We start from the raw sequence: 20740 nt of genomic DNA, 5'->3' as shown, positions 1-20740 counted from the left end.
CGTACCAGACGTCTGGGGTAGCCACAAGTTTTAAGTTTGGATGAAAGTACAGAGGCTTCACGAAAATTGTCTTCCTTATGAAAGCAATTCCTCCTGATGCATAGGAATTGGGAGTACGGGAGGGAGTCTCTTAGGGCCCGTGGATGGTTGCTATCATATTTAAGCAAAATGCTTCTTTCTGTTGGCTTCCTGTATAGACTAGTAATCAGTTCACCATTGAAAAGATGAATGGTGAGATCAAAAAATGGGATAGAAGACCTACTGTGTGTGAGAGTGAAGGTCAAACCCTGACAGTTGTTATTAAGCCAGTGTAGGAACTGATTGAGACTCTCTGCTGTGGAGTGCCAGAGTAAAAGAATATCATCTATGTACCGTTTCCATAAAGTGATGCCTGGCTGAAAGGGATTATGGCTGGTGAGAATTTTGGATGTTTCCAACTGGTCCATGAACAATATGGCTAGGTTTGGTGCGAAAACTGCGCCCATGGATGTGCCCTTTACCCGCTGATGGAATTCATTATCAAAGGTAAAAAAATTCCTTGTCAAGCATAGTTCTAAAAGTTGTAATATGAAGATAGTGGGTACACTGTGGGGACGTGGTCTCTGATCAAGGATATGCTCAATCACCAACAATGCTTCGACCTGCGGTATGTTTGTGTACAGGGATTCGACATCCAATGTGCATAGGATGTCTGAATCCGTGTTAAAAGGGTGATGCTCGACTACGTTGATCATAGCCATGCTATCTCTGATGTAGCATTCGGATTTGGGAACAAAATCCTTTATAAAGTAATCCACATACTGACCCAATGGTTCGAGAATGGAGCCACATCCAGATACGACGGGGCGCCCTGGAGGTGCTGAATCATTTTTGTGGATTTTAGGGAGAGTGTAAATCACTGGAGTTCGTGGTGATTTGATGTTGAGAAATAAAAACTCCTGACTAAGGAAGCCTTGTGTTTTACCCTCAGAAGTAATCTGTGAGATTAGTTGCTGGAGTTCTTTTGTAGGATTGGTGGGTAATCGGAAATAGTGATCTGTGTTGGACAGCGGCGCAAAATTTCCTGTTTGTATAGGTCCCTTTCTTGTAAATCTATGCCCCCACCTTTGTCGGCCGACTGTATTGCAATGGTTTCATTGTTCTTTAATGTGTCAATAGCCCTTTTCTCTTTTAGTGCGATGTTGTATGGAAGAAAACGTCTGGTATTCTCAAGTTTGGATAAATCTTTGGGTACCATTTTCTCAAAGGTGGCAATCTCACTAGGAATCATATTGCCTGTTGGAGAGAAGGTGGAAGGTGGGCGTAAAGGTGTGTTTGAACAAGCCATGGGTGTGGGGTTAAGTGAAAAATATGCATGTAACCGTATTCGTCGAAAGAACCTCAATAGTTCAGTTTGGAGGTCAAGGAAATTGGGCTTGATGGTAGAGACAAAGGAGAGTCCTTTGCTGAGTAAAGCTAATTCTGAATCAGCCAAGATGTGCTTTGAGAGGTTAAAGATAGGGATGGTTTGGTTCTCAGTAGTATTTGCTACCACTGGTAAAAAAAGTTGTCGTGTCTGGCGTTCTCCTTGGGGGTTGTACCATTGTTGGTGTCTGCTGCGACCCCGTTTGGGAGGTTCACTCTGGCCTCTGCCTAAAAAAGTCTGGTTGGGGGGCCAAGTGGAGGGTCCGGGGGTTTCCCCTTGATCTGAGCTGTCTGAGGAGTCGGCGGAAGTATCAGAGAAGCCAACCAGATTGTAGCACCTGTTGTGCCTACCCCAAGGTTTGGGGTTCTGAGGGTTAGAGTATGTGCGATTGGTATAAAAATGTTTCTGTAAATAAGGATATGTCCTTTCTACTACGTATGATCGTATGTCTTTCTTGACTTTAAGGGATTTTTTTATTTTGTTCCAGTCTATGGAATTCATCGGTTGTTTTTTGTACTTGATCAAGTAATTTCTTACAATCGGGGGCTGAACTAGTTTCCTTTATTTGTTTTTCTATGTTGTGTATTTCTTGTTCTAAAGTTTTCAATGTTTCAGTGGCTGTGTCGATTCCCAGTACCATCCAGTGTCTGGAACAGGTAGAGCCTATGTAACTAAAATTGTTTATGTATTTTGGGTTGTCAGTGAAAACTCCTGGTATATTACGAACCTGGAGACCAACTAGTATGACATTTGCTTTGAGATATTCAGTGAGCATGCGGATCATAAGTTGCAGTCTAATATATTTTTTCTTGCATTTTTCTAGTTGTTCTGTGAGTGAAATAGTGGCTCCACTACCTGTTTCTACAGAGTCTGTGAAGAGGGATGGGCCCTCAGGGATTTTCTTGATGTAGTCGTCAGTATATAATGGTGCGTGGTCTGACATAACACTATGCGGTGTAGTTGCACGCCCTAGAAGGCATGATGGCACCTGGCTACTGCTCTAACACTCCCCTCCTGCTCCTTTTGGGACAGGCTCTCACCACATCTGTGTGCAGCAATGTAAGGGGTGTGTAACCTGTAAATCTTTCCAGGCCTCCCAGTTCTCCTTGTGGTACTGGCTCTCACCACCTAGATATGCAGCAAGGTAAGGAGGTGTAACCTGTAAATCTCTTCATCCACCTGTGCTGGGAGCCGGGCGCTTCACGCGTTTCTCGCATTCCTTTCATGCCTTTCTCAGGTTCCTTGCCTTGAGTACGACATCATCAGGTCTCTTTCCCACCCTTAACTTTGGGGCGTAGGTGCTTTCCTTGGCACTGACACTGTTCACACACATACCTGGCATATTGCTGCCACCTTCTCTGAAACATAAGATTTCCTCACCTTTTCTTGACCCTCGCCTCTTCTGGGAACCTGGCTGATTCATATGTGGATAAACAAATATATCCTATTAACAAGGAAGTCCAATTCACCTGAAAAGTGCTACTTTGCATCATTCCTCCAGCTCAAGGGGAGTTTTTTGCAGTGGGGAGAGGCAGGTGGCTTGTCTTCTACAATATGAATAGAAACCGCATCTAACCAAAGGACAGGACTGGTGGCACTCCTTTGAAGGCATGATGGCACCTGGCTACTAATCTAAGACTCCCTTCCTGCTCCTTTTCGGACTTGCTCTCACCACCTCGGTCTGCAGCAAGGTAAGGGGGTGTAACCTGTAAATCTCTCCAGGCCCCCCAAGTCCTCCCTGTGAGACTGGCTTTCACCACCTCTGTGTGCAGCAAGGTATGGAGGTGTAAGCTAAAAATTTCCCTTTTACCTCCAGTCCTCCCTGTGGGACTGGCTCTCACCACCTCTGTCTGCGCCAAGGTAAGGAAGTGTAACCTGTAAATCTCTCCAGGACCCCAGTCCTTCTCCCTGTGGGACTGGCTCTCACCACCACCGCCTGCAGGAATGTGTCAAATCCTATTGCTGTTGTGTTCGAAAACCCACTGCAAACCTCATGGAACGCCCTCTTGATGTAGTGTAATGCAACGCCGCGACTTGTGCTGCGTTGCCTTGCACCATATCTAAGAGGCCATGAAAAGCCACGCAAAGTGTCTTGGCATGGCTTGGTACATATGGGTCTGCAGTCGGCATCGCTGCTGCTTCAAGCACTTCTGGTTCCGGGCAAATAGGAAGCCCCTTGGATATAAATATATTATACCCCTTTAAGATGGCCGCCAATTTAATCGGACCCATCACCAGATACGAGTAGGCTAGAGGTGGTATAAATCAGCGTTTATACCACTTGCGCTGACATTTGGACACTTATAGTACCGGCGAACTCTTATCATCTGGCATATATAAGAAAGGTATATTAAGTTCACCTCCAATATGTCCGCCACTTCGGTGTCCTCATAGTTACATCCCACTCTAAGATGGCTGACAAAGGATTCAGCTCCACCCCTGCACATAGGCGGGTTTCCTAATGTATCTAAATACTTCCGCCTTAGAGTCGGCGTTCACCGACCTCGCGCGGAGACTTGGATGCTTAATTCATCGGGTTACTGAATTCTCCTATCGTTATACTTGGAACAGTGAGTAGTTATTTACACGTATTGCTTCGTTTTATTTAACTTACGAAGTGAAGGCTTGGATTTAACTCTTAGCCTGGTTTCTGTTTAGGGAAGTGTTATTGGCACGTAAAGTACAGTTCAAGGCCACGCTGGATTCTTAAACAGCCCTGTGAGTAATTATTTAATTTTTGTATAATAAGAATACAACCGCCTTATGCATCCTCAATTATTGATTAGGTTTCACCACACTTGTCTTTAAACAGATTGGGCACACAGCGCTTATAAATTGGGAAGCCTTGGTTACACAGAGAACGCGGAGATATTAATTACTCCAAGTAAGTGTTATATATACATAATGTAAATAGTGAAAAGATCGCTCCAATATGACCAAATATCCTGATTGTTGATAGTCCCATGGGGGAAGTTGTTCTAATTTAGTTCGTGCCGTCTAAATGACACACCTCCCGGTCCTGAAAAATTTATATTTTTATAAGGATTTACTGGCGCAATTCCTTATACACTATCTTTATTTTTCACCTTTAGATTCGTCAGATAATTATCTATCATCCCTCAAATTTCAATTGGAAATAATTAGGTAAGCCAACGATTCAATGGAGTCCTATAATTCACTAAAATACTAGTGTTTTTTTGGGCACTTATACCTTGTTCATTTGTAGTCCCCAGATTATGTCCTGATGAGACCCCGTACCCAGAGAGGGTTGAAACGTCGTCGACCTCAACAAAGGGAGAGCAAAAAAGACTCGTTACACGCTAACTTGCTCCTCATTGTTTTTTTTTTAAAAGAAAGACCTTTTTATATCTATCTCACCTTATAGGCTATTTCTACTCACACTGGGTTCTAGCTTCACTTTCTTCACTTATTTCTTTGTGCCTAAAAACTGAAACATATATATATATTTTCATATTTCTGTGAATTATGCTATTAATTGTTACTAGTCTGAATAAATAAGTACTCCAAAGTAACAAGATACTTTTGTTTGGCTTATAGATTGAATCAGTTAGGAGTTTAACTTTTGCTCCAAAATTTAGAACATTTGTTTGTGAATAAGTTCCTTGTGGACTTTGTTCTGACTTCATAGTAATACCCAGTTCACAGGGACATATGGGTTGCTCTTGTTTGTTATGAATGTAGCCCTTTTATCTGCACAATAAAAATGAAAAAAAAATAAATAAAGGGCCGATCTGTCCCCGGGAGAGCGGGACGGGAATAGAAACTAGCAGAGAAAAAATGACCCCCTTTGAAGCAACCCTTGCCCATGGGGTCGATTCCATCTGTAAACAAAACTCATTCCTAGTGCCTAGTCGGGATGAAAGGCCAAAAGAACGGGCCGCTCTCTCCTCTGGGGGTTGGGGCAGTAGATACATACACATAATGTACTCCCCTTGGAAGCGATCCTTACCCAAGGGGTCGCTTTCATTACACAAAAACTAATCCCTGGTGCCTAGTGGGGGCATTCCTGCTGCACGATCGCAACCCCATGTGCGATCGTGCAGCAGGAATACCCTGCAAAGAGACATCAGGGGAGAGGAAAAACTCTTTCCTCTCCCCCAATGCCTCGATGCATGGAGAGCCCCTCCCCCAGAGCAGGAAACACCTACATGCTTCACCAGGTGCCTGGAAGCATTTGGCTTCCAGCACGTCCGGCTGCTCCTGATGACGTAGGTGAGCACAGGATGTGCTGACATCAAAGGATTAACGAGGGGGAGGGGGTTGGGGTGGCATCAGAAACTCTTCTGCTGCCATCCTGGTTTGGGGGGGTTAGATGGGTTACCCGTGGGAGGAGCGCCCATGCTTCCCTCATGAGTGGGTGGCATGATGGAACAGTTCCGTCATGAGCACACACCCACAGTGGCTCATGACGGAACCATTCCGTCATAAGCATAGAGCGGGTTAAGTGACAATTCAATGTTAACTAGTTATATGGACTGCTCTTCTTCGAGTCTGGGGATCACAGGATCATTTTCCATTGTGGTCTAGAGGCAGCAGTAGTGGCAGGACATATCCAGTCAGGTTTGTGGAAACAAATGCAGTGGAAAGGAGAAAAAAGGTAGCTTTTTACCTCATTTTCCACCCATTCCGCCAACTCAGGTGTGGAGGTATCCCACCACAGTTACCTTGGGGGGAAGGTACATCCTGATTAGCTCGGTGGGAAAACTAGCTGGGGTCCTGCTGCCAGCTTCTCTCTCCTATGGTGCCGTCGATGTGGATCTGAAGTTCTGGCGGAGTTGCTGGGATTCAGACAGTCTATAGTCTCTGGTCCCGTCAGGATCTAAATAGGGTGGATTAACCGTCTTCTCCTAGCCAAGGGGGAGGACTGAATCCCATCCACCATCGTATCAGGGAATTTGACCACCCGCCTTCAAGGCGGTGGTCCCACAATAGGTATTACAGGTGGTTGCAATGGCTACCTTTTACACTGCGGCAGGTGCTGCTAGCTGCAGCACCCACAGCAATGTAAAAAAGGGAGATGTTACATATCCCTGCACTACGTGGCAGGCACCATGCGGTGCCTGTCACATGGTGCAGTGATATATAGGGGGCCACCATACGTCTCCCCCAGGTCCCATGTCTGGGAGTTTCTTTTTTGTCTGCTGCCTTATATGTGTCTGCTTTCAGCGCTGGGACACCTCTTTGCTGGGGCAGCTGTGCGGATTATAAAACAGGATAACATAACATAACGGGGGAAGGGGAGCCCGCTATGGGTCCCCAAAGTCTCTTCCTGCCAGCCTGTTCATGACGGGTTAACCGCCATGAAAAGGCCCATTGGAAGGGACATTGCAATCCCGATGGCGGTGCGACCATTGTAGGGACTAGAATTCCCCCAGACGCACCGGGGGGCTCAAGGAGCCCATCGGATGTGTGGCGGTCTGACTTTCTGACCGCCATCTCCCCTGCCTGTCATTGTAATATGGTGGGCGGGAAAATATCTATTCGATGGCGGGGAGACCGCCACCAACAGCCAATTTTGGCCTGCAGTACTCCCACACTTTGGCCTAGGGTTCAGGGTGTACTCACCTCACCCCTTGAATGCCCTTTACTTTTTTTCTCAGGGCTCGGGGCAGAGTCCTTAAGTACTATAATGGCAGCTGCAAAATGTTCTCCAATGTTAGAGCCAGTCAATTAGTTCATTTTGTTAACGCAGGACCATTTATAGTTATCTCAAGTAACTATACACGTGCCGTAAATAAACTATAACTCATGCTTCGGCATGCACAGTGTTGATGTCAATGATGTCATTTCAGATGTTGCAGTGATGTTATCAATGATGTAATTGAACATTTGCACCTGTCATGAGTGATGTAATATGTGATGTATTTATCAGTGCATGGCAAGGGCCACTGGGTAGTTATAGTTAGGACAATGATTCAATGGGAAAACATTTTTTGGTTTGCCTATACCTTTGGTGGTGTTGACAAATCCTCACTAAACTTCTGATCATATGCACACAGTGGGACATATTTATGAGAGGGTTGCAGTGCAGTTGTGTCACTTTTAGTGACGCAACAGTGGCGTAAACATTTCAACCATATCTAAGAGGCCATGCAAAGTCACTTTTTGCGTGGCTTCGAATGGCCTCATAGATATGAAGTAAGCATGCAGCGCAAGTCTCTGCGTTGCTTAACTCTGTGCTAGGGAGACGTTTCATGGGCGCTGCAGGTGGTGTTCCCACACAACAAGGCCTGTAAACAAGGTGATTTGCCAAAACCTTTGCATTCCGCAGCACACATAGAAAGAAGAAAGAAAGGATCTCAGGACAATCAGTGCAAGGTGCCTGCGTTGGCGCTGGGCAGCCAAAATTACACCAGTGCAGTGGGAAAGGACAGGAATGCCCTGTATGGCATAGAACAGTGGATTCCTGCCCTTTCCCTTTGATGCAGGGCAGTGCAACAAGGTGACTTGCTGCTCTGCCCCGAGCCAAAAGATGTAAATCTTTTGAAAAGCTTTTGATGGGGCATGTTTACAGGAGGTCTCTAGCTCTGGAGAGTATGTCTATAGTAATGCTGTTGCCTCATATGGCATGTCCCCGCTATGCATGTTGGGTCAGAGAGCATGCCTCCCACATTTCGGCCCTCATTTATAGGGATTTGCCATTGGGCAGTGCAGCAAGTCACCTTGCTTCACTGTTCTACATCAAAGTGAAAGGGCAGGATTGCACCATAATTCTCCAATACGATGCATTTTTGTCCTTTTCAGTAACCCTGGGTGTAGTTCCCGAAGTAGCGCTACGCAGTGCGGACAAGCATCCGGGACTGTGTAATCATTGAAAATGGCATCTTGCACAGTGACAGCTGTAGTTTTCTGCCGCTCGAGTAGATTTTTACTTGAGCGGCAGCTTTCTCAATGCGGACTGGTGGTTTCTCATCACGAGCGGTCACGAGCATACGCGACCACTCGCAATGAGAAACCTGACCTCCCCGTGTTGAGATTCTCGCCGGGAGGTTTATTTTCCACGCTCGCGATCGGCAACTTGATGTTGCTGATCGCGAACGAGGAAAAAGTCTCGCCGGGATGTCATTTTGCTTGCTCGCGGTCACCAACTTGACGTTGAGGACCACGAGCAAGCAAAAAATGACCGCTGCACTGTGCTACGCTACGCGTGTTTGCACTGTGCTACGTGCAATTCGCGTAGTGGTGCAAACTTCGCAAACTACGCGAGCATAGCGTAGTGCTTTGCCCAGTCTTACTTTTCAGCAGCCTAGTGCCAACGCAGGCACCCTTGCACCTCGATGCAAGGGAACCGGTGTAGTCAGCAGGAAGGGGCACCATCCTGCACAGAAACAATCCATAGAGAATGTAGCTCACATAGAAAGAGGAAAGGAATTAGGAGAAATAAAGCTATTTCTCCATGTTACACCTGCCCTAGAGAGGTGTAAGATTTTGACACATTTCCAGGCTTACAAGTCCTTGTAAATCTGGGAATGCGTCAAAACCAATAAGAGTTGCCACCACAATGTCCATGGAGCACCTCCCTTTGTGCAGAGTAAGTTGGCGCAGGTTTTTGCGCTGCACTGCTTTGCGTTGCCTTACTCAAGATTTATTAGGCCATTCAAAGCCACACAATGTGGCTTCCTGTGGCTTCATAAAGCTGACTCAGAGCCTTACGTAAACATTTACCACTTTGCATGGTGCAAACGTGACGCAAGGCTCTCATAAATAAGCCCCTTAGTGTCTCCGTGAGCACGCCACAGCCTCACTCCCAGGGCAGGAAGGTACATCCACGGCATCATTATGCACAATATATCAACAGAAGACACAGGATATTAACTGGTATGAGTGTGTTCCTAAATTGTATCAACAATTCTGAGAGATGATGTCCACAGCATCTACCTGGTTTTACAAGATGCCCTGTGGATGCCCATGCTTCTAAAGGTATATACCCACAAAAAATAGCAGACTTTGCTGAGGCTCTCGTGCACAAATTCAGAGCCTCAAACCTTTAAATTAGAATTTACACCCTGTTTGCACTGATATTGAACACACTGTGTATTCTCTCTCTTCTTCAGAATCAATGACAGTCTTCACCGGGCAGTGCTTTGTGGATGACAATGGAAATGAGGTTTTGGAGACAACGTGGCTGCTTAGAAAGCATGCTGATGAGAGAAAAGACAACTGGAAAACGACTATGTAAGTTATGATGTTGGTGCCTTTTCAATAAGAGCATCAAGTGTGTTTTCATTATCAGACCATGGGACTGATTACGATATCATCAGGAAAGCATTCCCACCGAAACGGGTTAGGAATGCTTTCTGAGCGATTCGTATTCTGGGAGTCTTACCGATAGATTAAGATGTGTCCAGATGGTTATGGACTCAGTTTGGTTGGACTCTAATTGATTTCAATGGGAGTCTGTGTTCCGAATGAGAACACAGGTGCCCATTGAAAAAAGGGGTGGGTGGGGAAGACCTTGCAACCTGTGGCAGGCATCCGATGGTGCCTGCCACACTGTGCATGGTTGGGAAGGGGGGTTCCTTGGGTACCCCCATGGGCCCCATCCGAAGGCATACGGGTGAAGGGGAGTCTGCTGGTGGCCCCTAAATTCCCATTCCCACAGGCATTTTGTCACGGCCAAATAGCTTCGGAACGGCTGTCTGAATGATGAGTACAGGCCCCAGCTAGGCCCGCAAGTACAAAGGGTTCGCCCTTCTGTGTACAAAGTACTAGAGGGAAGTTGGCACGGAAACTGCAAATACAAAGACAAAGTTTATTAACCTTCAAAGGTGGTCCTACAACCTATACAACACTTTACAGTATTGCACAGAGTAGGAAAAAGAACTTGTGCACATGGTCCCCTTTTATACACAATAGGGGGGCTCGAAAGTAGGTGGATACAACATGAAGCAAGATATATGACCTTATATGGACATGTTCAGTGCATGATCAATACATGGGTGGAGTTAACAGTTCCTGAGACCCGCGAAAACACATTCAAGCAAAGCCTAATCAGTGACAGATGTGGTCAGTTCTGAACATGCACTAAACGCACAAAGGAGTTATTCATAGACTGTTTCTAGGCAGATCTCTGGAGTGACTAATGAAGAGGTAAGACTCTTCTCATGCAGAGCACGTGGTTTCATGGCCATACAAAATGGCGGATGGCTAAGCAAAATGGAGTCTGAACATTAGTCAATATAAAGCAGAAAACGTAATTTAGACATGAAGAGCACATGTCTTCAGTGAATGCTTAATCATATCGCTGTTTTATTTACAACAGACGACCCTTTCAGCATTTGCTGAAGACATTCGGCTTGCTAGGATAATCGAGATAATCATCATTTATATCGATTCTCATCATCTCAGTTATTTCTTTGTTTATGCTCTTTTGATAGGTGACATCGGCAACAGCTTTCTTATTGGGGATACAGAATGAAACACATAGGGAACACATCATAGGACCACATTAAATACACATACAACATGTGAACAAAATTGCTACAATAATACATAGACCAGTAAGAACTTTCCATCCCCATGTAGTAATTAAGGTCCAAAACCATCCAGAAAAGGTCCAAGTGCCATTTTCTGTATGAATGTCGGCAGCAATTGTATGCAATTTATTAATAGCTTTATAAACTGATGGTGTGTGATCCGGGATGAACACACAACAACTACTTCCTATAATTCTACATGCTCCACCTCTATCTGCTAACATAATGTCTAATACCATACGATTCTGTAATGCAACAATTCTGGTGATCTGCAATTCTTCCGTAATGTTCCCGACAGCAGCAGCAGTTTGATTCGTCACAGCCTCTACAACCCTAGTTAATCGTCGAACCTTCCTACTATTCAGGGCAGCTCCAACAAAGAAAACAGTCCTAGATTAAAATCAATATACTGTTGCAAACTGGTATCCGTCTGGTCAACGTCATCAACAGATAGTGTGCGTTTATACCTATTTACGGTTACATCGTTTAATAACTTCAAGTCTTTATGATAAGACGCAGGTGCTAAGAATACAGGGGGTAATAAAAATGCCACATAACATACCCCGGACCATCCGGCAGGCAAACGATAGTAACCTTTATTACCACACACAAAAAAGGTATTGTGGGAGGCCAGAAATGTACTGTTATTTAATCCGTCTATATTTAGTACAACAATACAATCACTGACACCAACAGGAATATGACCAACGCTTTGGATACACATGTCCGCTTGGGCTTGTGCCACTGAAATTACAAATTTCTCGTTTCCATTAGTGTCTCTAGTATTCGTAAAGATGTAGGGAATCGATTCATTGTCTGGTCGATATTCTTCCCATTCCCATATTGTTCCATTGGCTTGTGGGTAGCCTTCTTTATCCTGATGACACTCTTTGTTAAGTCTGAAGAGTAATCGTCCCACTGTAGGTTTTCGTGTGGCAAAAAGCAAAGTGTACCATGCTCTACAAGAGCCATTATGGGAGAAAGGGAGAGGTATAAATGGTGTTCCCCCTTTCTTCTGATGGGCTTGCATCATACCACATATCCAACAGTTTGTAGCATTTGTAACAACGTGGGTATGATGCAGCATCTGGATGAAAGTATTATTCAGATAGGACTGGCGATGCTTCAATTCTTGGTATGGAAGGGTGTAGAAGTAGTGCTCCTCAGGCACTGGAGTAGACACAACAAGCAACTCACGGGCAGGAATTACATCCTCAACAAACCACGTGGTTGTAGCAGCAATTGCTATAGCAACAACGAAACCTGTCGCACAAAATTTTTCTTCTTCTCCATTTTCAAACAAATATCAATATCTTCCTGAAATTAGAAAGGTTGTCAGAACTCTACCCCCTAGGCAGCGGTTGATTTCTTCACCATCGGGCCACGACGGGTGTCGCTACACTAGTGCAGGGCTGATCCCCCCCTTGCCTCATCGGCTCTCCATTTCACTAACCCAGTGGGCTGCTCTGACAACGTATTTTGATACTCAGAAATTCACTTCCTCGGTCTGAGGTGATATCTTCTTACTCCAGGGGTCGCTTGTTCCGGGAAGAGCTCCTCAGTGTCGTCCGGTTCCAAAGCACGGCCTTTCTTCGCAGTCAGGATTTCTCGATGGTCGGTCAATACAGCAGGCTCCACCAATCTGGGTGGCACTCCACGACAGTGTATAGAGTGGATCCAATTTTTGCGGTTGGAGACCCAGACAGCCGTTCTTGTGACAAGCAAGACCTGCTCGGGACCGCACCACCTCGGCTCTAGACTGCTCGCTCTCTCAAACGATTTCACCAAAACAAAATCTCCGGCCCGGAGATCGTGGCCTTCACCTGTGGACCAGGCAGGGAGCGCTTCTCGAACCTGTTGATGAATAGAGACCAACTTATCAGTTAACTGTGCCAGATAATCACTCATCATTACACAAGGTACATCATACACTGACTTTGGTTTCGGTGGGCCCCAAATGTTCATCGGACATCCAAACACGATCTCATATGGCGTGAGACCGGTTCGAGAATGCGGTACAGATCTGATTGACAATAATGCCAGAGGTAAAGCATCCGGCCAAGTCAGAGAAGTGGAAGCTTGTATTTCCGCTATCTTAAGCTTCAGAGTGCCGTTGTACTTCTCAACCAATCCAGCAGACTGAGGGTGAAACACTGCGTGGAATTTCTGTGTGATTCTCAATCCTTTCAGGACATACTTGATAACGTCTGCTATAAAATGAGGTCCGTTATCACTCCATAACAATCTACAAATCCCATATCGAGGGAAGAACTCCTTCAATAACACCTTGGCTGTAGTAATTGTAGTATTGTCTTTCATAGGGTATGCCTCAATCCATTTGCTGAAGGCACAAACCACTACTAGGGCATACTTCAGATTATTACAGCGTTCAAGCTGAATATAATCCATTTGCAAAACTTCAATAGGTGCAGTGGGTGTTGCAAATCCTCCTGCTGGAGTTCGTGTCCCTTTTCCTGGATTGTACTTTAGGCAAATCATGCAAGTCTGCACCACTCTCTTTGCCGTGCTAGCAATCTCTGGATGCTCCCAAACTCGTGTGAGCAATTTTACAATTGCGGAAGCTCCAACATGAGCTAGCCCATGTGCCATCTGAACCATAGGTTGTACAAAAGCTATGGGTAACTTCCATTTATCCATCTGCTTATTTCTCCAACAACCTTCATCGTCCAATTCTCCGTCATTAGACCATTGCTCCCGTTCTTTATCGGAAGCTGTCCTCTTTATCTCTAACACTTCTCTCCTAGCATCGTGCCATCTTTCAGCCTGCGACTTCACAACATACATTGCAGTGGAGTCAGGCTGCATCGCAGTATCTCGTGCTACTCGATCTGCCAGAGCATTCCCTTCTCCGATTTTATCTATCACTTTTTTATGTGCATTGCGTTTAACTTTGGCAATCTTCTTTGGATATGTTAATGCAGTCAAGAGGTTGTGAACTAACTCTCCGTTCATTATCTGTGCTCCATGTGATGTTAGAAACCCTCTCACCTTCCAGAGTAGGCCAAAATTGTGCGCTACCCCGAAGGCATAGCGGCTATCTGTATAGACATTCACACACAATCCTGCACTAAGCTCACATGCTCGTGTTAATGCTATCAGTTCCGCTTCTTGAGCTGATTTCTGTGGTATGCGTGCTGTCTCCACTACTGTTTGTAACGTGGTGATTGCATACGCCGCTGAAGTCGTGCCATCTGGTAGCTTCAGGCACGACCCATCCACCCACAGTTCTCCATCTACATCTGTAAAGGGCGTATCCTGGAGATCAATACGACCCTTTGTCTGTTCCTCAGTTACAAAGATGCAATCATGTGCTTCTTGTGCCTCAGGCTGAGTCTCCGGAAATGGCAACAATGTGGCTGGGTTTAGTGTTTCGCATCTCTTCAATTTGATATGAGGAGCCAACAACGTCAGCTCATATCCTGTTAGACGAGCACTAGTTAAGTGCTGCGTCTTTGTCTGATTCAACAGGGCATCAACAGCATGGGGGACCAGCACCAATAGCTTATGAGATAACACAATTCCTTCGCTTTGGCGTATTGACACAGCTGTCGCCGCAACCGAGCGAAAACAACCAGGCAACGCTCTGGCAACAGGATCAAGTACTGCCGAGAAATATGCACAAGGGCGCTGCTTGTCGCCGTGCATCTGCACTAAAACTGATAACGCACATCCATCTCTTTCATGTACATACAATGTAAACGGCTTCATATAATCAGGGGTGCCTAACACTGGTGCTGAACAAAGGGCTTGTCGTAATTGTTGAAAAGCATTTCCACACTCGTCTGACCAGGGAAGGGGAGTTGGAGTGTCTTTCGTCAAAAGTGCCAACAGCGGTTTAACTATGTGTGAAAAACCCAGTATCCATTGCCTACAAAAAGAAGTGAATCCCAAAAATGCACGCACGTCCTTCTGTGTGGAAGGTACTGGTGTGTCCAAAATTGCTTGAATGCGATCTAATGTGAGTGCACGCCCCTCCTTAGACAAAAGGTGACCTAGGTAGGTTACCTTTGGTCTACAGAATTGTAATTTTTTCTTTCATACTTTGTGATTGTGCGATGCCAAAAAGGAAAGTAAGGATAACGTGCACTTCTCACATTGCTCAGGAGTATCGGCCGCCAACAAGATGTCATCGACATATTGTATGAGGGTCACCCCTTCAGGTAAAACAAAGGAATCCAACTGTCATTTCAATGCTTGACTGTAAATGCTAGGACTTTCTGTGTAGCCTTGAGGAACTCTACAAAATCGATATGAACGATTATTCAAAGTGAAGCCGAAAAGGTATCGGCTATCAGGATGAATAGGAATCAAAAAGAAAGCATTTTTCAAGTTAACAGAGAACGTGGTCGCCGTTGGCGGGACCAGAGTAGGCAATGTCGTGATGTCAGAAACCACTGGGTATTGAGGGATCACTATCTTATTCACCTCCCTCAAATCAATAATAAACCGATAAATCCTAGTATCAGTGTCTTTCTTCAAAATCGGAAGGATAGGACTATTGCAGACATTGTATGGAACTTCCTCCACCACCCCCACCTTAATGAGATCCTGTACTATCTGCGTGAGTGCCTCCTCCCCCTCCTGTGAAATGCGATATTGAGGTAGGCGTGGTAACACAGCTCCCTCCTTCACCCTAATGTGTACCGGTGAGATAACCATCTGTCCCACATCAGTGTCCGAGGTGGCCCACAGAGTACGGGGTAGAGAAGCCAATGCGGTATCCTCTGCCACCACACACATCCTTCCTGTCATGGGATAGTTATCGTTTAAAATCACACGCACGCCTTCAGGGGAGCAACGGATTGTGGCTCTGAAATGTTTGAGCATATCCAGACCCACAATGTTATCAGGCGTGTTCGGGGAAAGCAAAAACGGACAGAGTGTAGAAAACTTATTAACATGAAAGGCAAGGGGTTGTGATAATGGGCTAAGTGAAGGTGTGCCATCGAACCCTATCGATGTAACCGTTAAGCTAGTCAGGGAAGCCCTCGGAACCAATTGTTTGGACAGAGCGCTACGAGTAGCTCCTGTATCAACCAAAAACTGATCAGTAGAACCCAAAACATGTGCTGTAACATAAGGACCCCTCTGATCTACTGGCACTTCAACTGATTCCTCCCCCCATCCTACGCAATCCTATGCATGCTGCGAATCGTGATACCCAGGGCGTTCATAATCGGACATTTGATACTGGTTTCGTCGATCAAACACATTAGACCCATCACGTGGCCGCATATTAGAATCAAATCGAGCACGATCATTTGAATGTCGTCTGGGGCCCGAAAAACCCCCTCTACCTCTCACCGGCCCCTGGCCACGCCCCTGGCACTGTGCGTGTAATACCGGACAATCCCTGGCCCAATGACCCAACTGTTTGCAATACGCACATTGATCCTTAGTTACATCTGGGCGACCAAAAGGGGGACCCAAAAATCCTCTTCCACCTCTCTCAGAACCCCGGTGAGGCAGACCATACACTTGCGCCAACATCACCTTTCTTTTTAAATCTTTCGACTTCTTCTCTTCGTTACCCTTCGCTTCTTGTTCCTGACGCTCGTAATACTGAGCCATCGTCAGGAGGGATGCCGGAGACGATGTTGTCCAAGAGCTTTCACTCGCTTTTAATCGAGCTGCTACTCCTGGCAATAAATTCGACACATATTTATCAACAAAAAGATGTCGACCCGTATCATCCGTAAGTGACTGACCGCTAAAATCATGAAATGTTTCCTCAAACCGCGTAAAGAAATCAGTAACTGATTCATCAACCTTCTGTTTGCATGAGGCTAGTATATTCCAGTCAATCTTTTTAGGGGGAATAATCGTTTTTAACTTAGTCAAAATAGCAGCTGGGAGATCTAAAATAACCTGGGGCGGCTTTTGCGCGGGTTTTCTCTCTCTATCCTCATCTTCAATGTCAGACCATTTTGCTTTAAAAACAGCTAGATCATCCACTTTCCGTACGGATCGCCACATATCCGGTGGTAAAATAAGCCCAAAGAACAAATCTATATCTGCTAAGGTCATAGTACAAGAATTTAAAGCCCCCTCAACTTCCTCATAAAAGGCGGCAGGATTCTTTCGGGGATCGGGTAGTGCATTCTTCAATGCCATAACATCAGCCCTATGCCAAGGAGGATAAACCCAATTGTACCACAAAATATCCTCTAGCATCAGGGGAAGACATATCCGAACTAGTTCCCGCTCCCTTAGGAGGAACGTACAGAGGCGCTGCCTCTCGCATCGGCTTAGCATGCACTAGTTCAATCTTATCTGAATGAATGATAGACGACTGCTTTCCGCCTGCATTTGGATTCGATTGCTCCTCCTCCTCTTTCTTTTGGCGCGCTTTTTCTTTGAGTTGAAAAATCTCGTCCCGTAACGCAAACAGCCGTCGAACCGCATCGGGTACCTTAGAGGGAGAAAGGACACCGTTACGTAATGCTTTAGAATCTAATACTATATCATCAGGCTCAAAAACATCAGAGTATTTCCGAAAAGCAGTAACCACTTCATCAGAAAAGGTTTCAGCAAAGTATAACTTTTCCCTATCCTGCCATCCTTCCAAAGACGACAATAATTCAGCGAGAGATAGTTTATTTTTAAGCGCACGAAAAGAAACTTTCCGAAGCTCACCCATGCGATCAGTTGATAACATGGACCGGGTGTCTACCTTCTCCTTGAGCAATCCAGAATCCTTGACTCCCGGAGCGGACGGGCCAACATAAGGTGGCGGAGAACGATCTAATAGAGAAAAATCATCTTCAAGATTAGTAAGGACAGGATAAAGAGGCTGCCGAACAGCATATTGACCCTATATTTGCAACCTGTGCTCTTTCTCCTGTTTTTCCGCCCGTTCTTTTTCCTCACGCTTTTTCGCTTCCTGTGCTTTCACATGTTCCTTTTTCCGTTGTTCTTTGTCACTCAGCGTTTTTTCACATTTCTCGCGCTCACGCACTTCTTTCACCCACAATCGTATACATTCAAACATGTCTTGTCTTGCACGCCGCTTACATATACACTGTTCCACATACTCAATCTTACGCATATCAAACGATCCATATAAAGGCCAGCGCAACTCAGGATCCTTCTTGGTATATTTCCTCCACAATGTGCTGTGCATTATAGGGGAAAGACCGTGCTTCACGTACATGTCCCTATTAGGAGTCCCCTCTGGGGGGGCTGGTTCAGATAATTATTTTTTCGATAGGCAATGCAACATTGAAATAGAAGATGCACCATGATTTTTAATGTACAGCGAAATCAGAGGCTCGACTAAAGGAAATAAAGAATAAGAATACACGAGGTAGGAAGTGAATTCTTACAAAAAGAGTTAGATATCGTTTCGGACTTGGGATGATAAAGTGTGTGTTATGTATGGATTTATTTGATGACTCAACAAGGGATGGTATGTGTGGTCATTTTGAATGATTGAAGCATACCCATTGTGGATTCACGATATTGGCATAAAAAATTGTTGACTAGGGTTTTGATAAAAATTGTTTTTATACCAGAAGGATATGAGAAAGGTCACTAAGCAGGCATTTCCATAACAATGTAGTGGAATGTCTGTCATCATAAAAAATTGTTGATCTGGGTTTTGAAATGTTATATACTAAAGATATATGAGGATGGATGCACAAAAAATTGTTGTTCTGGGTCTTGAAATTTTATGCATTAGAGATATATGAGGATGGTTGCTGGTTAGGCATTTCCATAACAATGTAGTATAATGTTTGTATTTACATTTTGTAGATTTTCAAATCACAAATAAGAACGAGAGGAGGAACATTACTGTCTTGAAAAAGAAGGTTTTATGCGCATTACACCTTCGAAACGCGTCGACGCTTTTTCCTATAGCCACAAATGTATTCCCTTCATATCACCATAGACGTACAATGAGAGGAACGCAGTAAGGTGTATATGTAAAGAAGTTGGGTCTAGAAATTGTGGCCTGGAATGACAAAGTCTAATTGTCTATTGTACACTCTCGTATAAGAATATACTGATTATAATGAACTCATGTTTTTAATTATGTTGACATAGATTATTGGGTATTTAGCTCCCAATATTTTTAGATTGACTTTCTCAGATCGATACATATTTTTTGTTTTTATAGTGTCTAATGTATTTCATGATATAACGTATGGAAAAATGTCTGGTTTTTAATAAACTTAATAGTGAATATAATTGCTATACACAAAAAAATTTTGTGCCAATATTGGGTGAAATTGAGGTGTGTGGTTGTGATTGTATGATAACGTACTCAAAAGTTTTATGAGGGAATGATGTGGATAGAATTCTTTCATAAATATCTAATTTTTCCCAGAGGACAATATTGCTCAAATTGTTCATTGTTTTGAACCCTAGTCCTTTGGGTCACCAAGGGGTCCCTCTCTTCTTTTATTCAGATTCCTCAAGACTTAACCGGTTTCCAAAACAGCAGCACCACTTACGGAGTGTGCTCAAAGCAGGCATGTTCAAGAATAGTGCAAAATATGCAATATTATCCAAAAAATGGCACTTAAACGTTGCGCCGTTCAAATTCAAACAACCCTGGAGAAATTTCTCCACATTACCTGCCTATATGTGTTGCAACGCATATATTTTCACATTACTTATTTCAAAATATGACCGGTCATCACAAATAAAATAAAATCCTTGCCAACCCAGGCTTCACAAAAGCTCGCAGCAAGTACCGTACAGCGGTTCTTACCAATCAAGAGCGTCCAGATTCCAACTGCCAAGTTCCAAATTCGCCCAAAACGGCCATTGCACGACAAAACCGACAGAAGATGTCTCAGTCGAGGACCGGCGCCACCCAGATGGTCAGCTCGGAAGGGAAGGAAGAAAGCCTCGGGATGCCAGGACTAAAGACACCGATGGCAGTGATCACGTCCCCGGCAAGGTTCCACTCCTTCGTCACGACCAGTCCTTCGAGCATCCGAGTCTCCGATGAGCCCCACGTGACGGGCGCCAATTGATGAGTACAGGCCCCAGCTAGGCCCGCAAGTACAAAGGGTTCGCCCTTCTGTGTACAAAGTACTAGAGGGAAGTTGGCACGGAAACTGCAAATACAAAGACAAAGTTTATTAACCTTCAAAGGTGGTCCTACAACCTATACAACACTTTACAGTATTGCACAGAGTAGGACAAAGAACTTGTGCACATGGTCCCCTTTTATACACAATAGGGGGGCTCAAAAGTAAGCGGATACAACATGAAGCAAGATTTATGGCCTTATATGGACATGTTCAGTGCATGATCAATACATGGGTGGAGTTAACAGTTCCTGACACCCGCGAAAACACATTCAAGCAAAGCCTAATCAGTGACAGATGTGGTCAGTTCTGAACATGCACTAAACGCACAAAGGAGTTATTCATAGACTGTTGCTAGGCAGATCTCGGGAGTGACTAATGAAGAGGTAAGACTCTTCTCGTGCAGAGCACGTGGTTTCATGGCAATACAAAATGGCGGATGGCTAAGCAAAATGGAGTCTGAACATTAGTCAATATAAAGCAGAAAACGTAATTCAGACATGAAGAGCACATGTCTTCAGTGAATGCTTAATCATATCGCTGTTTTATTTACAACATGAATAGGTCATCGTACTCACTTGTTTGGAAACCGTCTCCATTGGGCTGTACGATTCGGATCTAAATGACTCGGGCTGCCTGAATTCTGTTCGGAACTGATTCCGTCAGCCCGGACGGCTTCTTTGCATCTTAGTCGGTCACCCTTAAAGGTGACCAATTTGGTCACGAACATAGGCCTCGAATCGGATTCTAAGAATCAAAATTCTGTTCAGAGCCTT

General features: G+C 44.7%; 1 protein-coding gene across 3 annotated transcripts in view; it reads left to right on the top strand.

Annotated features, from left to right (window-relative positions):
- The window catches only part of LOC146863682 (avidin-like), a 123823-nt gene that overhangs the window by 40243 nt on the left and 62840 nt on the right, over positions 1 to 20740 (top strand). For 2 of the 3 annotated variants that reach the window (XM_085627816.1, XM_085627814.1), the window contains exon 2: positions 9481 to 9601. In XM_085627816.1, the coding sequence (XP_085483942.1) occupies positions 9481 to 9601 (121 nt within the window). Of the gene's footprint in view, positions 1 to 9480; positions 9602 to 18678; positions 19074 to 20740 lie in introns of those variants that run through there. The other variant, XM_085627817.1, reaches the window with a different exon arrangement.

The sequence above is a fragment of the Triturus cristatus genome, chromosome 2_1, assembly GCF_964204655.1.
Source record: "Triturus cristatus chromosome 2_1, aTriCri1.1, whole genome shotgun sequence".
Taxonomy (NCBI): Eukaryota; Metazoa; Chordata; class Amphibia; order Caudata; family Salamandridae; genus Triturus; species Triturus cristatus.
Note: the sequence above shows the minus strand (reverse complement) of the source record. Positions and strands in the feature narration are given on the sequence as shown.